The sequence below is a fragment of the Pantherophis guttatus genome, chromosome 6 (genome assembly GCF_059756535.1).
Source record: "Pantherophis guttatus breed Tessera chromosome 6, ASM5975653v1, whole genome shotgun sequence".
NCBI classification, from domain to species: domain Eukaryota; kingdom Metazoa; phylum Chordata; class Lepidosauria; order Squamata; family Colubridae; genus Pantherophis; species Pantherophis guttatus.
Window position 1 is genome coordinate 50,213,456 of NC_142068.1, and position 20,099 is coordinate 50,233,554.

At 35.4% G+C, this 20,099-nt stretch overlaps 1 protein-coding gene across 6 annotated transcripts in view; it reads right to left on the bottom strand.

Annotated features, from left to right (window-relative positions):
* The window catches only part of LOC117678686 (VPS10 domain-containing receptor SorCS1), a 415,591-nt gene that overhangs the window by 77,874 nt on the left and 317,618 nt on the right, over positions 1–20,099 (bottom strand). For all 6 annotated transcript variants that reach the window (XM_087872866.1, XM_087872863.1, XM_087872868.1 and 3 more), the window contains exons 6-9: positions 19,496–19,560; positions 13,284–13,402; positions 9,388–9,477; positions 607–786 (exon numbers count right to left, since the gene is read on the bottom strand). In XM_087872866.1, the coding sequence (XP_087728992.1) occupies positions 607–786; positions 9,388–9,477; positions 13,284–13,402; positions 19,496–19,560 (454 nt within the window). The remainder of the gene's footprint in view (positions 1–606; positions 787–9,387; positions 9,478–13,283; positions 13,403–19,495; positions 19,561–20,099) is intronic.

The window sequence follows — 20,099 nt, forward strand, 5'->3', positions numbered from 1 at the left end:
AAAAATTATGGGTGATTTCTACAGTATCTGAACTATGAAACATGGTCCCTGCTCAGTTAGATCCATTCCAGATGCAGATGTGAGAAGAGAATCCGTGTACTTAAGTAACAAGGCAGGTGGTAACTCCATATGCTTGAGTGTATATGCCTATGAATGTGCACATACATTTCTGACCCATCCACCACCACAACAGAAGTATTGCCCACTTCTGTTTTAGGTGAAGAAATTTCATAAGTGTGTAGAAATCACTTCATGCAAATCTACATATTTAAGAACTGCCTATATTCGGCAGTTAAACGCAACTGATCAGAATTTGCTTTTGCCCTGTCTTAGAGGTGAAGATAGAGGTGAGTGCTGATGAAACCAAGTTATCTATAGATGTACAAATCAACATCAGTACTACAATTGTGCACTGATATCCAATATTGATATATAATGCTGATTGCAAAGATGAATGTAACTCTGGAGAAATATTATTTTTGTATATTCCTTCCTCACGTAGAGATTACATTACACATCCAATTAAATTTCCAGTTACAGATCAAGGGCACTTCAACCTTAGCTAATGATTTTCATGAGATGAAAATATGCACTGTTTTCACATACCTCATACAGGTCTATCATCACATTGCCTTCTAGGTCTCGACTACTTTTGACATTTTCTAAAGCCAGGGTAAAGTAAATCCCCTGGGTATCAGAGATGTAAAGGTTGTAGGTATCATTCTGGTTCCATTCCTGAACTGCAGCAAACACTTGATTCTCATCAGTGCTGATAACATGCATGTCCTGAGGGAGAAAGCACAGAAAGACATTATGGTTGGCATTTCATTTGTCAGTGTTCCAAGGACAAGGCAGGGTAATCCTCTAGAAGCCAAACTCGCAATCATTATGGAATCTAATCTGAAATCCAAACCAATTTACTTGCATACACACATCCATATTTTACAGATTCTTTGTTCTGCTAATATATGCAGAGTTATAATGAAATGAAATCACATTAAGTGAGCATTTATATTAGTCATTGTATTGTACAGCAGTAATGAAAATGAGTGTATTTGTTACACAAAATGTCAAATTTTACAGTTAAGACTCTTGTTGTATTATGGATGGGGATTTTCAAACAAATTTCCAATCTATTGTATTTAAAGTTGAGACTAAATTACAGCCTTCATAAACTTGATGTTGCTTTACACCACAGCTGTGGAATTTAATTGTAGTGCATTTCATTTAATTTCTTATACTTCTGTAATTCATAACCATTTTTTTAAAAAAAAGTTCCTAAGAACTTCAGAGTGTGGCATTATCTTGCTATCATTCAAAATATAAGTTTATATGTTCTCCATTTTTAAGTAGTCCATGTCTCCTTTTTACACATGTGCATGTGTATACATATCTATTTTTTAATTTCAATAACCGTGTGTTTGACAGGCAGTACTGTGTATCTCTGTGCTGTGATTGAATATTTGAAGTAAAGGTTACCAAGCCTATATGATCAGTAGTCTATGGCAAAGACAAAGAGAATAGGCCTTGTCATAAGATGAGCCAGAACCAACAGGCATAGATCATGTTACTCAAGACTCTGAATGCAATCAAAGAACCAAAAAAACCTCAGAGTGACAGTCCTGCATTCATGTTGCTGGGAGATTGGGGATGAATTGCCTGAAACAGAAAGAGCAGATGGAAGTCTGCTAAGCCTTAATGAGCACAGGCAATGTACGTCCTGCACTTGGTTGACTTTGTGCGCAGAAGCTAACTCGGGCTGAACCTAATTTGTAACCAGATGGAATCCAGCAGAATGGAAACTCACTTGCTTCATGGTGTTTCTTCCCAAGTGCTTGTTAGGTCCTGGGGGTTGCGGGTGGGGAGCTTACTGACAGGTGCTGGTAAAGAGGAGATTAAATTTACCTGCAAGATTCTGATTCCATGGTTAATCCATGGGATCAAAGAGCTGCTAGATAAGCAGTTACCTTTCTTCTTTTCGTGCCACTTTTCAATATCTGCTATCCTGGGAATATTTGTCAGAGATGATAATAAAAGTGGGGAGAGATATCTCTTTCTTCTTGAAATCTCATAATCCCATGGAGCACCTTTGGGTGATTAAAGGCAGTACAGAGGGACAGTCTTGTTTAAAAGAATCAGAATCTCCTATTGCCAAACGCAGAATGGGCCTGGAAATTAGTGACTGGGAAGGGAGATATGTCCTCAGCAATCTAAAATAGTTAATGAGATCTGACCAATTGCAAGATCCTGACCACATCACTGACTATATCAGGAGGCACTATAATTTTTTTACAGAGGCATGATTGTGAGTGTTTTAATAAACTGCATCACTGTTTGGTTTGGTGGTAGCAGTGCCTTAGATAAAAAGTCCATACTGTTCTGTTCCCCAACCCCACGCACACACACCAACAGACGTTCAGGAGTTAAAGACCAAACCAGCCGGCAAAATCCTTTTCCTTATGATAACGGAACTTGGCAACAACTTAGTGGCTGCCTGCCAAGAATTTATTATTTACAAAGAGGAGAGATAACTTCTCCCCACTTCTGATACATCAAAGGAAAACAGCTCAATAATTACAATCAAGTCCAGAGATAATCCAGTCTTAAAGCAAAAGTCCGGCAATGCAGAATGGCATGGAAGCTTTCAGCTTTGTTCGCCACAAGGTTTGACTGGCCACCACGCTCCCTTTTATATCCTGTGGGGTGTGGTCCAGTGACTCAGCCTAATCTTGGGCACGCCCTTTCTTCTGTTGCGCACACTTATCTCTGCGACGCTGGTGTGGGTCTAGCCAAGACTCATTACCCTCATCACTGTCCATCTGTGGCTGCGTGGACGTGCTTGGCCCTGGCCCTATCTCTTGCCCTTCGGCGGACACCAAAGGCATTGCCAGAGAGAAGGGTCCTGGAGAGGGAGGCCTTGCCAACTCCTCCCCTTCACTCTCGGAGTCCTCACCTGATAATGACACAGGCTCCGGTAACGGAGCCACAACACATACAAAGAGTGGTAAGAACAGCCGAGAAGATTATAGGAAGCTTGCTTCCCATTATTCAGGATTACTGCTTATAGCTCAAAGCATTGTTAAAGACCCCCCACACCCACTTTATGGTCTGTTTCTGTTACTCCTCTCTGGGAGGAGGTTCCAAAGTATTTCTAGCAGGACTACCTGATTCTGTAACAGCTCTGTTCCCTATGCCATCCATCTGGTAAACTCACAACATTCGTTTTTCTCACCATGTACATTTATACATTTGAACTAGACTGTGTTGTTTCTCTGAGTCATATAATATATGTGGGTATATGCATATTTATTTATTTATTTATTTATTTATTTATTTATTTATTTATATTTTTATCATATTTATATAAACTATATAAATAACTATAACTATATAAATATTATATTTATATAGTATATATTGGAGATGATGCCTCTTTGAGAGCTGTATGCAATGAAATTTCATTTTAATGTATGCTGATTAATGTACATTTAAAGTGACAATAAAGTTATTCTAAAACTAAGGCCAAGTTCTAAATTGTTAGCACAACAACCGCAGCAAAAGATGAAAGACATCTATTGACAAAACAACTAACGATATATTCAAACTGCCTCTGCGGTAGGCTGGGGAAAAGACAAAGAATATCACAAGGATCTGTCCTTTAAATACAGTTAGCGGGACATCTTTGTGTAGTGGTTAGCAGGATGTGAGGTTGAGCTCCTATAATCCGAATTGGATTAAACGGTATTATAATTGGTTCCAACTCTGTTAAGATCTTATATTCTCAATTTGAAGATAGTGAAAAAGCAAGGAGAAAACAGTGTCACCGTTGCAGAGTTTGGTGGTTCTACTGTACAGATAACTAAGTTCTTTCTCTCACTTTTGGCATATTCAAGCAGTCTTGAGAAGCAGTACTTAGCATTCCTGGTGGCTGTGAATGTACATTGTTTATCTGCCACTCTTTCCACCATTCTTCTTCTTTTTTTTCAGTCTATATTTTACTAGGCTAAAGAATTGTCAGCAAACTTGACATGGACAACAACTGCTACTCAAGTGCACTACATAATAACGCCCTTGTTCTTTCTGTCAGATTCAGCAATTTGTCTGTTGTTTCTGCTGGGCAAATCATGCCATGAAACATGTTTCCCACTGACATAGAGGAGTTAAGTAGAAGAGAAGGCTGGGAGAGGGAGATAAAAGGCAAAAAGAAAGGAAGAAGAAGCAGGTTCAAGTCTAATTGGTGTATCCCCCAGCCTCCATCCTGACAACAACCATGATGGCTTTGTTTTAAGTCTGCCTGGAAAAATGTGGCATCGCTGGCCCTGAAAATATCCCACCCTCAACACTGAAGGACAGTTCACATTAACATGCAGCACATTTATCTGACCTTTGTACTTTCCTACAGAGAAACAAAGCACAATATTATGTGCATCATTTGAATTGGGTATATGAAAAGAACTAAAGTCTAGTGCTTTCTGAATCACCATGAAATTGCAAATTCCCCTTTGCTCAGAGGAAAGTAAACTTTTTGAAAATCTAGGATACAATTAATTTAGCTGTTGAAACTGTTGGTTATTTTTGAGAGTTTATTCTTCAGAGAAAAAATTCTCCTTTTTCACTTTTCTTCCCTAGGATACTAGTTTCTGTTGTCCTGATAATTTGATTAAAAATAAACGAAAAACACTGATTCTTTCCATAAATACAGAAAATATACCTTGTTCTTTCTGTCTCCCTCCCTCTGTCTCCCTCCCTCCCTTTCCCCCTCCCTCCCTCTACATACTAATCTACTTCCTTATCCTTTACTGTCACTAAATTACTATATAAAACTAATTTGGAATATTATTGTCTAAGCAGTCTAACATCATTTTTTTTTAAAAGGTCAATTAAAACATAATATTTTATTGATGTTATCAAAAGACAAACATCTTGATATACAGGCTATCAGACAGTCATTATTTATTTTTACTTGCAGAAATTAGTTATGTTTCCGTGGAAAATGGCTGCTTCACAAAACATACTTAATCTGCTTATGAAATTTGCAGTATGGCTTGCACTGAATCATGGGCTAATCAATAAGCCATGGAAAAATAAAACCAAGCCATGACTGATTGTATAAGCAAAGCCTGGGGATTATTAGTCTTTCTGATTAAATGTATCAACCCAAATAGACTTGGGAAAAAAGATGGCTAGCAATGTTGCAATAAATAAATTTGTTCCAGAAGTTTACTTAATTAGCAATAGATATTTAGTGGTAGAAGGACGCTTCTAAACTAGGTTAGTTGATAGGAGTAAATTTGACATAGTCCCAAATATTGTGATAATAACCAATATTTGTTTTCTCAGTGCAATTTTCAAACTACATACAGTGAATCAGAATCCAAATATTTATAAAAAGTTTTATCTCAGAAACTTAAAACATCCAGTGTTAGTAATTAAACATTTTGCATCTATCAAACATGTTCAATAGAAAATATATGTCAGATAGCGTTAGCTGATGTATTAATATAAATTATAACTACTTTTGTCAGCAAATGCTGGCAAAAATTACACACAAATGAGTATTTAATCCCTGAGATAGTCTTCAGCTCTGTTAGAATTATTTCCCTTTAATTCTTTCTTTGAATCTTTCTGTTGTACAACTTTATTATTTGTACAGTAGCAAGACCTGAACTAAATGTATCCAGATGCTAGATTTCTTGATGTTTTTTATGGTTTGAGACTGATAGGCATGCCTAAATGCCAATGTACCTGATACCAAATAGACCTCTTTTTATGCTTATCATTCTTAATCCAAATGTGCATGGACTAAATGAATGATAATACCCAACATCCATTGACAGGAGCTATTACGCATGATAATCTTGATAAGATTTGCAAGTCGGCATTTTCAAATGCTGCTGCCTGATGCCTAGAATAATTATTTCATTATGGCCACATGAAAGGCATCATATTTTACTATTTCCTTTTACTTAAACCAGTGGAAACATCAAGGCAAGGAATCCAGTGATAAAGTTACTTTGTCTCAGTACTAAAATTCTATACTAAAATCCCATAAGCTGCTATGGTGCTAAGAACCCTTTACAACATTGATTTTATTTGGAGAAAGTAATTGAGCTGAAAGAGATTAAAGACTCTCTACCCATAAAAGGCCGTGCTTGTTTCATTTCCTTTTTACTGTGTTGTGCTTTGTTCATTTTTAATAAAGGCAGCCACCTGCTTTGATAATAGCATCCTAAACACGCTTTTCTCACTGTATCTCTGCGCATACAGATTTAGCTGCTTATCCTTTGAAGTTGTGTGAGCTTGTAATGAAGCACCTTGTTGCCTTAAATATTACCCTGCAGGTGGATTTAACATCATCTGCTCCTTGAACAAGGTGACAGAGAGGGACTCTTGGGGCTCGTTAGGGAAAGCAGTATCCTACTTCAGAAAAAGTTGGTTGAGAAATATTTAATTCAAATTACTTCTATAATGAATTATATTAGCTAATAAATGCTCATCCACAAAGAGGGAAAAAAGATATTTTAAGTTATTATGGACCAGCATAAGGAGGCATAAAATTATTCCATCTTGTCTATGTCACATGGGGAATGTTTTGCTCTTTCTTTTGGTACCTTTTACTTTCTTTATTCTTTGCAAATTTAAATTCCAGATACTCTAAGCAACAGCCTTTTCAAGAAGATCAACATTTTTAAAGCCTCCCCAGCAAATCGACACAACCCAATTAGATAAAGTAACATGCATCAAATTAAAAAGCTCAAAATTATTTATCTTTGTATTAAGAAAAAGGGTTTATGAAGAATTTGCAATTGAGTGTCCAAGGAGTAAAAGGAGGAGTCAGCAGAAACGGCTTCACTGGGGATCTACTGAGGCTCATAGGAGAAGGGAAATGGCACAAGTTTATATTATATGTGGAAAGAATGACCCCATGGGTTATTAAAACAAAATAACCTACTGCTAGATAAGACATTCCATGATGTCTCTATTATTCTAGAAAGTGCCACTTAGAGAACCAAAACTAGTGAGTTGTGTAGCTGCTCTGTAGATACTGTAGCCTTGCATATTATTGTCTTTCTTGGAATAGTAGTGCAGGGAGACTACTTTTAAATAGAGATGTAAAAGACGTATGCCATAAATTGGTATGAAAATGGACTTTTGAAAGACTTGAAAATGATCTCTGCCATGCGATTACTGTATATATTATGGAATGGAAACCCATAGAATTCATCTTTCAGGAGTTTTAAATTTGCACAAAAATTTGTTTGTTGAAATGTGTTCATTATATTCATAGAAATTACTTACAGAAAAGTATGTTTTGGTGTGTCTGTGTTATTAAATAGAAAATATATATGTATTAAATACCTTGCCTTTTCTCTGAACAAAAATTGGTTTATATATGATTATTTTTTATTTTATTCTAACAGCAGTCCGGTGAGATTGATTGGCTGAATGTGAGTGACTGTCCGAAAATAATCTGCTAAAAATGGATCTGATATGGAACTTGTCTGATCATATCACAATATGTTAAGAATACTACACTAGATAAATATGAGTGATAGCTCATTTATGATAGACTGATAGGCAGTTTGGTCTAGCGGAGACAGCCAGTTAGCTAGAAAGCCTTCTTGGTGACTTTGGGCCAGTCATTCTCTGTCAACTCAAAATGTTAGGCTCAGATGGTAATTCTTGTTACAGACAATGGATAAACACTCAATTGCTCCCAAAAAAAGGAGACCATGTGTGCACATGCATGCATGCACACACACACACACACACACACACACACACACACACGTAGGTATTTAATTATAATATATTTCTTCAGAGAATGTTGACCAGATACCAGAACCATTGTCTTAAAACAACATGAAAATAAAATCCCCTAAATTAGAGAAAATTGAAAATGACAAACTGATGAATGATTGCTATTGCTGAAACACCTATTAACAAAATCCAATAAAATTGGGACTACTGGATTATGATTTTACAAATTGGGATTATGGCATTGTGGTCTAGGATTATAATTTTGTTGAGATTATGGTTTTACTAATATACACAAAAAAGGCCTAGTTTTAAAGCAATTCATATGTTTTTAATGGCAAGGCAACTCAAGAAGCCCAAAACTGACAAAAAAAAAGTATCCTCGCATTGTAATTAGGTATTACGGGTTTCAACTCGATAATTCAATCACTTACTGAATTTTTCACAGAAAACTGAAATGGCAGATAGATGGTGATTAAGCAGTTTGGAAAAATTAACTCTCACTATAAATAGTCTTATTCAAAATAGTCTGCATAAGCTCCACTGTGGCATTTCCAAATGGCCTTTAGTACATTCATTACAATATTTGGCTACAAAAGGCTTTGATGACTTTTTAAACATCTCTTACAAATAAAAACTTGTCTCGACGATGTGATTCAAGAAAATAAATCCTTCCATGTCATTTGACCTATCTAAGAATTCAGCCTATTCCAGAATCCAGAATTAAATGTGATTAATTTTGGAAACCTCACAGTTCAAATATTCTTAAATGTTTATAATCATAACTTTTAAAATCCAATTAAGAAGGGAGAAAAAGGATCTAGTGGAAGGATGAAAGTTTAAAAACCTATATTCCTAATGGTTGCAGTCGAGAACATTGATCTCATTATGACTGGACATTTAATTTCCTGTAATATGGACCTAAGTCACAGCACGTCAAAAAATCCAGACCTTGAATCTGACAAGCAATTTCATAAACTATGTTCTCAGATCATGTTACAATGCATCAAAATATTTTGTATTGGGAACAAAAGTCCTTAACAATCATTTTTTCTGTCCTTCAAGTTTTTGAAAAAGAAAAGCTTTGAGATTTTTTTCCTTTTATATAAAAAGCAGCATAGATTTTTTTTAATTTTTAAATGAAATAAGCTTCCCCTTGATTGATATATCTTACTAAGATTCTTTAAAAGGCTATGTAATACATGTTCTTTTGGGCGGCATTGCTAATTTTCTATTTTTAAAAAATTAGAGGCATACAAAAGCATACTTTCTAAAGAAAAAAATCTCATTTAATTCCTTTAACACAATAAAATATGGAAGCTAGCAGCACATCGGAAGGCCAAACTTTTTAATAGAAAACCTCAAAATGTCATTATTGATGAAAATGAAATACTAATTAGTAATTTCCACCAACTGAAAAAAATCAATCTGCATTTTGAACTGATGCCCTTGAACAGCTGCAATATTGATCTTAGAGAGTATTTTGCTTGCTGCTTCAACATGTTCTTGAAAAATAAAGGGATACATGCACTAATTTAAAACAATTCTGAACAAACTGGCCACAAGCTGCAATTTCTCTGGTCTGTCATCTAATATTATTTAGGAATATTGGAACCATGATAACCTTACCTTTGGCAAAGCATATTTAGGAAGTTTCATCTGTGCAAAAGTATTTCTGCGGTAAGACACGTAGTAATGTGGCCGACCTCCAGATGTCAGCTGCAACATATAACATTACTTTTTCTTATTATTTTAATCGAGGTGTTATATTATCACTGTTTTCTCCCTTTTTTTAAAAGACATGTAGAAAATAACAGGTGCGTTATAAAGGGAAATGCAGTTATGTTACAATGGTTCCAAAATGGCAATGAAGATACAGCAGGAGATGAAATAGCCCTCATTCAGATATGGAAAAAGACAGCATTAATAAGTATAATCTATGCAGATTGCAAAGGGAGACAAAAAGAGCAAGGGAAATCTACAAATGCAGGTTCCAGAAGCAGCATTCAGCCTCTTAAATTGCAGAGGCAAAAATTGCAATACTGTACTCAAGTCAATAATGTTGTATTGTTATATGTTACATGTTATATTTCCAATTTGAACAATGAGAAAAGCTTTTCTGCTCTAATCGGCTTTGGAAAAAAAACTTTTTCTCCCAACCCAAGCCAAGGGTCCTAAGATTTTAATGAGTTCTAGAAAGTACACCAAAGTCCTCCATATAGAGTATTCCATTTGTGTAATATTTACACATGCTACAGCCAACCACTTCTTCCAGCAAGTCACAGAAATGAAATAATCTTCAGGCAATAACCCACGAGAGTCCCCTGCCCTTTCCAAAATCCTGGGGACCAAAACAAAAATCAATCTTTTCTAGTCACACTGAATGACAAAACAAAAACAAATATCTTTAACAATTCATAAACAAACAGGGGAGATAATAATCTTACAGAACATGAAATACAATTCTAGAAGTTTGTTTCATTTGTATTAGCTTTCTTAAATAAAGCATATTATCTTTTTAAAAATATGTATGTTAAAATACGTTAAGAATGTAATTAAGAGCTAAGTTAATGCACAATTCTGCTCTAAAAATATTTTCTCTAAATTCCTGGAGTAGCAAGATACACATGCAGAAATAGCACAAGCTTGGAAAGGTTTAGCACTTCTGGTCAAATTCCACATTCCAGTGCATCTTTAAGTGAACAGAGGCTGACTTAACCCCTATGCCAGACAGCTATAAACAATATCTTGAATAGGTATGTATTATTTTTGTGCTGTTGCTTACAAGCTTAAAATAAGAAAACAATGAAAGTGCAGAAGTTTAGATTCTCCTCCATGTCTGTCCCCTCCCTCCCTTCCTTCCTTCCTTCCTTCCTTCCTTCCTTCCTTCCTTCCTTCCTTCCTTCCTTCCAGTCAATGTTGACTGGTGACTGTCTGGACATGTCCCTGCAAGATTTTGGAAGTGGTTGCCATTGCTTCTTCCTAGAGCTGAGAGAAAGGAGCTGGCCCGGGGTCACCCAGCTGGTTTTGTGCCTAAGGAAATATTAGAGCTCACGGTCTCCTGATTCCTAACCTATTGGCTTAACCACTGCATCAAACTGGCTCTTTCAGCCTCTTATAGTTCATAAATATTCTATACCTCCTTGCAAATATTGCATGTTTGAGATTTTCCTGACTTCAGATATACTGAAACTGGGAAGCTCTGAAGGGCATACCAAAATCTAGGTTTTTGTTACCTATAGCTGATTTTGCTGTCTTACTGAAATGTCCAACCATTTCAATTTCTTCACTGACTGTGGGACATTGGCTCTGGATATGAAAACACATAGTTGAATTCATTCTTCCTTTCATATATATTATTGCCTATGTTACTACTATCACACAATTTCAAATAATAATGCAACCATTATGCTTAATGGTTCCAACATATTTTCACCTTTTTCCCACAATTTATCTATGTGTTTATAGCCGAATATTTCAATTTTTGTTTGAACAGTCCAAAGCACTTTCTTCCAAAAACATTTCAGGCTTATTAGCATGTTTTTGTTTGCATATTTTAGATGATAATTTTGGATCGAGGAGAAAAGTCTTCTGAGAATCCTGCCATATTGATTATTGTTGCATAAATAACTTTATTGTGAATCTATTCCAGTGTGAGTTAGCTTTTTCAACAGATCATTTGCAGTGACCTGTACATTTTGGTTTACGGTTCTGACAAATTTGGGGACTTGGAGATAAATAGCTAATACAGTATGCGTTCAAATTGGCAGAATTTAACTTTGTACCATGTAGAAGTTGTAACAGCTTCTCTTCACTTACGGATTTTCCTTTATACAATTTAATCAGGGTTTAGTTTTTAGAACCTATAGTGATTTATGTCTTCCTTCTTTCTTGCAAAGCAATCAACTGTACTTCTATTCATGTCTCTTTTTCTTTGCTTCCTTAATCTTTCTGGGTTTGTCCAGCTGTGAGGTTCCACATGGCTTCCTCCTGGTAATTGATTTTCTTCCTCAGAATGATTTCTTCAACTGGTGATGTAGAGGATCACCTTGTCTGCTTCACATTACTCATGCCAGCTTCTCCCTGCAGTTCTTTTGTAATCTCATTGGGGGCATTTCTCAATCATGCTGCTGGGTGCCAGTATTGCCAACAGAGTGTTCATAGCAATTGGGGAAGGACACAAGCAGTTGGAGATTAGCACTAGTATACAGACCCTTCCACCAAGGTTGTGAAAGAGCTGTGCAAGCAAAGGAACCACACTGCATGAGACAGATGATTATCACCATTTGATCAGGATGTTTCTACAGGAGAAGAATGAAGAAGCCACATGCAGCTTTCTGCTATAATGAATGATAAGTGGGAACAAATACACAAGTAGGTGACTTAATCTTATCCCTTAAAAAAATATACTATGCATGTTCAAAAGCATGTCTCTTTTACACATGGATAAACAAAAAAATTAGAAGTCAGAATCATGAATACGTAAAACCTGTTATGTGTACACTAAGGCCTGGTCCATTATTAATCATGGATATGTGAAACAATGAATGAAATCACAAATAAAGCATTTCCCCCATATTTTCCATGGTAGGAGAATTTACCACACTTGTTCTACAAAGAAAATAAATGAGGCAATGTATTGTTCTAACCCTCAGAAGAGTTGATATACATTCTATTTGGAAGGAAATGATATACTCAGAGAACTTAGAGGCTAGAGTGGTACAGCTGACAGCATTTGGTAACACATTCAGGATCTTCTATCTTCAGCCCACTTAAAAACTCCTGGTTATAGACAATCCAGCTTCAAATGTATATGCTGATGCAAGCCAGGAACCTCAGCCTCAAGAAATACTTGAAAGACAGATAATTTATAGCTCATTTCCACTTTATTTCCTCCTTCTTGTTATGATGGGGATAGCAGCAGGAAGATAATGAAACTTAAAACTATTCAGATATATTCTCTGGCTTCCACCTGGAATATAGCTCAGCTGAATATATCTCATTTTCTTCTTTTTTTGCAATAATAGGAGCCCACGCATGACAATCATGCCTGATTAGTCTTCTCTCAAGCATTCCCTTTCCGTATCCTTTCTACATCTCCATTCTATCTCTAAAGAGAGACTCTATCTTGCCCCATTTCAAACTAATAAAAAGGAAAACCTTGATTGGTCTGTTGTAATGGTGATATTGGAGCTCTGGCATGCAAACTTAAAAAGCTGTTGAAATGGGAGAACATTTTTGGAATAGACAATGTGGAGAGCTGACTGACAAGAGAGATTATTTCCATACATCTTGAACATATGTCAGACCTTACCCCTCATGACCCTTGTGTTAACAAAATACTTGAACCAAAGGCAGAAGGAAACAATTAGCAACCCAATGGGAATAACAACTTTGGTAATGCCGTGAATTAGCTTGTTCTTGAGCTATTTTGTTGCATCTGTTAGGGAAGGGAGTTTAACTTTGAAAAATAAAAGAAAAAAATGATTTTCAATCAATAGAAGGGGGAAAAAACTGTTTCAGACCTGAACAAATACATAATCATCTTGGACAATGAGAGAATCGGAATCAATGTATCCAGGAAAAGGCTTGCTTCTTACAGCTTCAGAACAGTTTTGCATCCTACAGGTGATGTACTGTGCATCTGAAAGCACACAAAGAAACACACATAAATATAATGCAATTTCAGTTCTGAATGTTCATAATCTTTTATGGGAAGTTGTCGACTTATAACCTTTCATTTAGTAACTGTTTAAAGTTACAATAGCAATGAAAAAAGTGACAACCATTTTCCACACATATTATTGCAGCATCCCCATGGTCATGTTATCAACCTTCATATGGGCAAGTGATTCATATTTATGATGGTCATAGTTCCCCGGGATCAAGTAATGCACCTTTCAATGGAGGAGCCATATTCACTTTACAACCATGTTATTAACTTAATAACGGCAATGTTTCACTTAACTGTGGCAGGAAAGGTCGTAAGATGGGACAAAACTCACTTAACAACTGTCTAAGCAACAGATTTTGGGCTTAGTTGTGGTTGTAAGTCAAAGACCACCTGTACTTAAATATTTCATATAGAGATCACTGTCTGCAAAAATTAGTTATGTTATTATAGCCAATAGGAAAGCAAATTGCAATAAATAGGCAAAACTTTTTCTTGCTTTCTTGTGGCTTTTAGAGGATTTTTAGATAAAAAGAGCCCCAACTGAGTTTCTTTAAGTATGCAAGAGAGTAAAACAAATCAAACTGATTTTTTTTAAAAAAAAATCAGGTGAATAGATAGTAAAAGTACATGTAGGAATTTTGTCTGCTTTCTCTAATTTAAAAAATATTTTTTCAGGCTGAAACTATCTTGTTTTCCTGAAAATTAAATCATCGGGACAGGAAAATTCTACTTCAGCAATTTATACTAGGTATTTTGTATCATTTCCTTTTTTCTTGAGCCATCTCTAGAGATTTGGCCAGGGTCAATAGACTAAGCTAAGATCTAAATGGGCCTATAAGGCAGCATGAAGACCTAAATCTATTCTGAATGGGGTTTGTGTTTTTTCTAGTGAATATTGGTTCCTTGAGTCTATGTGAATCTTCATGTGCCTCATTGGAGCAAGAAAGAATCGAAAAACACAGACCAAGAGTCAGAGAATAAAGCTGCCCAAGATATTAGAAATTGAACTTCATGACCTCATCAGTATTTTTCCTTTTTTACAGAAATATAGCTCCTAGGACTTGGAATACTTCTAAGTTATATCTAATGTTAACAGAAATATGAATGACTTTTATCTTTTGGACTATAGTAACACATAAATGGACTATTGCAGAACATTTCTGAAGGCTGTGTGTTGACAGAAATGACTACATTTTAGAAAGAAAAAAGAGTTGTCTACGAAGAAAGTTAAAGGAAATTAGGTTTGAAAATGTTTTTTTTCAAGTGAACAATAAACCACTGGTTATGTAAAGAACAAGTCCCTCCACTGCAGTGTTTTCTCTCATTCAAAATGAAAACTCTCCTAAGGACAAGCAGCTTTTTAATTACAAATTTTAGGTTCTTTTGGACATAGAGATAGCTCATAGTAATACTTTCCTAGGGAGTCACTCCTGCCAGAGATTTCCACTGAACATGGCCTAATACAGCTTGATGGAGAAATATTCTTACCCACAATTTATTTCTACATTCTGACAATAACTGAAGACTTTGTTAAATGTTACTATTTTTAATTTGGGGGGAGGATGCTCTCATCATATTGGTAATGAATATTCTGAATATATTCTATGCCCTCTGCAAGTATACTCATCTAATATGCCCATGTATTTGTGTTCATAAATATCCTAGTAAGTTCTGATAAAGTTCTTATTCATAAAATACATCAAATGATGACCGCATCATTATATATTATATCATATTATTATAATATTTAATTAGAAATTCAGATGCAAGTAAAGAACTATAACAGCATCACTATAATTTCATATTTATTTTCTGTATATGTGTGTGATTAGAAGCAAGCTGATAATTGCTTTCTTAAGACTTCAGAATATTAAGAGGATTTCACATGAGCAGAACCACAGGACAAGTTCAGAACAATGATATAAATATTGGGAATTTGTTCAGAATCTTATTACAATAACCTTTTTTCCTTAAGTTGGGTTCACTGGGAAGCCATGCAGCAACAATTATTCTTTTGATAGTTAACCCCTATGGACGCTTCATTTATTCAGTACCACAGGAAGCACCTAATCACTTACACTTAATTCATGCCAATTAATACATTTCATTACTGAGATCTGGAATTAATTTATTTCCTTCTCTAGCCCAGATGTTCTCCCTCCCACCAATAATGGGATATTAAGTTCCTCACTGCCAGCATGCACACCTCCAGCAACAGCTGCTACTTTGATTGTTACAGCAACACTGAAAACATACAGCATCCTGATTACAAAAGTAGATATGGATTGTGTCACTGATAACAGTGTAGATCAGGGGTGTCAAACTCACGTCATCAGGGCATCTTCATATGACATATTGTGACTTTTTTACCCTTTGTTAAACCAGACTTGGGCGTGGCCAGCGCGTGATGTATCCGGCCCGTGGGCCACAAGTTTGACAGTCCTGGTGTAGATGGAATGGCTAAACTGAAAAAAGTTTTGGTTTACTGAAATTCCAAACCTTTTCAGTTTCTTAAAACTGACATTAGCATTAGACAGCTGGAATGTAGAAAATTGTAGCAGAGCTTGCAAACATATTCATTTCAATAAGGCTTGCTATCAATAAGGTGACCAATCGTCCTCCTTTAGGGAGGACAGTCCTTCTTTTGTAAATTCTGTCCTCTCTCGAAAAGTGTCCTCCTACATGTTCTCTTTTTCGATATTTGAAGACTAATCTGTAAATCTCCGTATGTGATCAATTCCGATCCGATCCGTTGCCTGTGATGTGATGTATTTGTATTTGACATGACGATTCGTCAAGGCTCGGTACAGTGTGGGGAGACGTGATTATGAGACGCATGCACTCCGCGCAGGAGAATTTGTTGAGAGAGTGTGCCATGCGCAAGACTGTTCCACGCCCAAGTGACTTTGTTTACTTCTTACCGAAACATGACACAGCACACATGCACGCATTAGACTATGCATGCATTAGACTCATTCTTGCAATGAATAAAATGTTTCTTTTATTTACGATATTTTTTTTCTTCAATTTATTTGTGTCCTCCTTCTCATTATAAAAAAGTTGGTCACCTTACCCTCAACCAATAATACCAGACTAGAACAGGGCAGGAAATATGACTAGTCATCTTCCATTGAAGGATTCATGAAGATTACAGCCACCCATCACCTGTATCCTTGCCTTTTGATGTTAAAAGAGACCTTGCATTCTTTTACTATTGAGAAATCTCTGGTGGGCATGCCAATATTATTTGGATTTTATCATATACATCAGAAAGATACTAGAACAAATGTGATATCCTTTCTTTATCTAAATATAACATATACCACATTATTCCACAGTTTATAGGATGCAGAGTGAATTCATATATCAAAATTATGAATGGTTATCAAAAGATTTCAACAACTGTAATCCATCTTGGTCTGGATATACTAATATCCATTAATGGTTATTTAATGCAACACAGTGCAGTTTTGCTTGTATCTCTTAGAAGAACTGAAATGTATGGATGAAGCTGGTTTCCTGGTTCACTGTCTCACTCACTGGTATTCTACTTTGAAAGGCATGGTCACATCTGTTACCTGCAACTTGTTGCCTTCAACCTCCACATACAAGAAAGGTAAGAGCAAGTTATCTCTGACATCCAATAGAAAATATTGTTAGGAAGAGAATATTGCATCCTGACTAAAAAAATAGATATGGCTTGCCTCACTGATAAGGTTAGTGTAGATGGAATTGCTAAATTTCATTTATTTGCACATTATTTGGCCAAAACAAAAACTGAATGAAGAAGGGTCACAATGGGATAATTTAGCGTTGGATAGTTGAAGGAGATGTGTAATGGACTTTGAGAAACAATCTGAGATATTATAGAGAAAAGGAATGTTCATTCAGTACATTCTCTGATATTTAATGATCCCAAAGAAATCTGAAATTCAGATGCTAGTTTGGGTCTTGTGGTCACACTGATCTTTTCAAAAATTTTATTGACTTTAGCCTGGTGATGCTGACAGAACATCTTCCTCATACTATTATAACACTGATCCATATTAATATGGCTTATTTAGGGCAAATACTTTTCGTATGAATACAAAGAGCAAATTTCAAAATTTAGGCTTTAAATAACCCAAGATGCTATGGATTAGACTTTTTAATAGTTTCATCACCTTATTCAATCTTGTGCCATATTCTCACCATATTCTCACCCTAATTTCATCTGTTTATAAAAATAGAATAGACACTGGAGGGCTGTGGGGGAAGGGATTTCAAGATAGATAGTAATGAAAGGGAAAACCTTCTAGACATCCCTAGCTAAAAATGGTGAAATATAAAAACTGAACTTTATTTCATTTCTCATAATAATTATTCTTTCCGAACAATTCTTCTGGACTTTGCAAAATGTTAATGTTAGATTAAAGTTAAATATTACTGCTGAATATGCTTTAACTATAAGATGAATAACATAACTATATACTATGTGTCAACTTCGAAACAAATCAGCCTTGCTGAAATCAGACCAGACAATAACAACAGATCATCCCATGGGAACCAAGGTCATCTCAACAGGTGCTGGCCAGAGACTAGAAGGAGTTGCCAGAGAGACGCCAGAATGCATTGTCACAATGACATCTGTGACAACGAGGGAGAAAATTATCTATTCTTTAATTATATTGAAAACGCGGGAAATAGTTAGAGCTGGTTTTGTTTTCATGTGTACCAAAATGATATACTCAATAAAACTGTTCTTTGAGAAAGCTGTTCATCTCAGAGTGCTGAATTAGTTGGGTTCATTAGTCAAAACCTTGACACTATTAATGTACTTTTACCTTGACACTATTAATATTATACAATATTAATGTACTTTTTTAAAAAAATGACTGATTACTTAGGGAATGAATGGCAGAATGTGCCCTAATAAATTACACTCCATCTTAAAGTACATGTGTGTATGTTGCAGAGCAGGGGTATCAAACTGGCGGCCCACGGGCAGGATGCATCACGTGCAGATCATGCCTACCCTGGCTCTGCAAAGGCAAAAAAATCATGATATGTCACATAACATCATGTGACACGATCAAGTTTGACACACATTTTGTAGAGAAACAAAAAGTACAATTAACAATATTTGAAATTCAAAATTTTAAAATCTTTACCCAGCTATACTTGAACAAAGCAAAATAACTTTTCCTGCTAAAGTAACGTTCTTAAATATTTTGTCCTTCAGATGTGTTATGATTAGAATTTTCACAATTCCCATAAATTGGTTACTCCAGCTGAAAATTCCACTGTTTTAGTCCAAATATATCCGACACCATCAGTTTAGGAAAGATTGAAATAAAAATTTAGTTATTCTTATCACCAATTATGAAGTTCTAATCTGGAAATTAATTCAGTGGAACAATACTGTTTGTGAGAGAAGTGCTTTTAACAAAAGTTTTTCATGAACTAAAGAAAATAGAACATCAGAATAACCACTATCTAAGCAACATACTTAGGAAATAAGCAGGAAATCTTCTTGCCATATAGTGTGAATAACAATTAAGCTATTAGGGCAATCATAGGCTATAGATGAAATGGTCAAAGCTGAAGGTTTTTGAATGAAAGCAAACAATTTATCTGTTTTTAAATTTTTCCTAAATTAAAGGAAGAGTGTATTGAAGATGAGAATAAATCAATAATACCCCCATTCATTCCATTTATTTAAAGTTAAGAGCTAGTTTGTTACATATAAACCAAGAGTCAAAACCTTGAAGATTTTACCTTTTAGCAAATCAAATGAAGCTCACTAGAAAATATATTGTTATGAATTATGTATATTTCATTGTATGCTTTTTTGCAGTTTTTCACAAATTGCAAATCTTTCCTATTTCTGTAAATATTGTTTTGCATTTCAGAATGTTATATTGAATTTCTATTTATTTGAAATGTTTATTGCATGACCAGACTGACAATAATCATAAAAGCACCCACTGGATCTCCCTAATGTAATCCTATGTTCAGATGAACGCTGGTAGACTACATAATTATATTCTGATAAAATGATAAAAAGGTAGTCAAAGCACTTACGGCCATCCAGTGTTTTTGCCTCCATGTGGACTACGTCTGGATCTTTGCTGGTACCCATTTTAGACCTGAGAGAAGAAAAACAAACACTGTAATGTTACTAGGAATAAACAAAACATTTACTTAAAAGGAGTTATATGGAACATCTAATAGGAAATATTTCACAATTCATTAAATAAGCCAATCAATAAATCAATCAATTCACTAGAGTTATCTTTGAGGGAGATGGGTGGTTCAGAAATGTGAAATATAAATGAATAATTTTTTTTAATGTCATTTTTTTAGGACCTCAAGAAACAATGAACCTGCCCAAATTTACCCTGGTGAATTCCAATGGCTAAGCAATTGAATGTCTCTAGACTAATACCATATGAGCTATACCATGTAACTACTCCTAGGATAGTTTATAACACTCACTATGGTCCCCAATAGTTAAATTACTTCTCAAACTTCAGCTTCTCAGTAATGCATATCTAGTACCTACACAAATCTAGATGGCTACTAGATTGCAGTCAATAGATACAACCCCACTCTACTCCCCCCACAAAAAATCTCTCCCTGCTGGCATCTAATGGTTGATAGGTCAACCAATTGACCATAATTTATT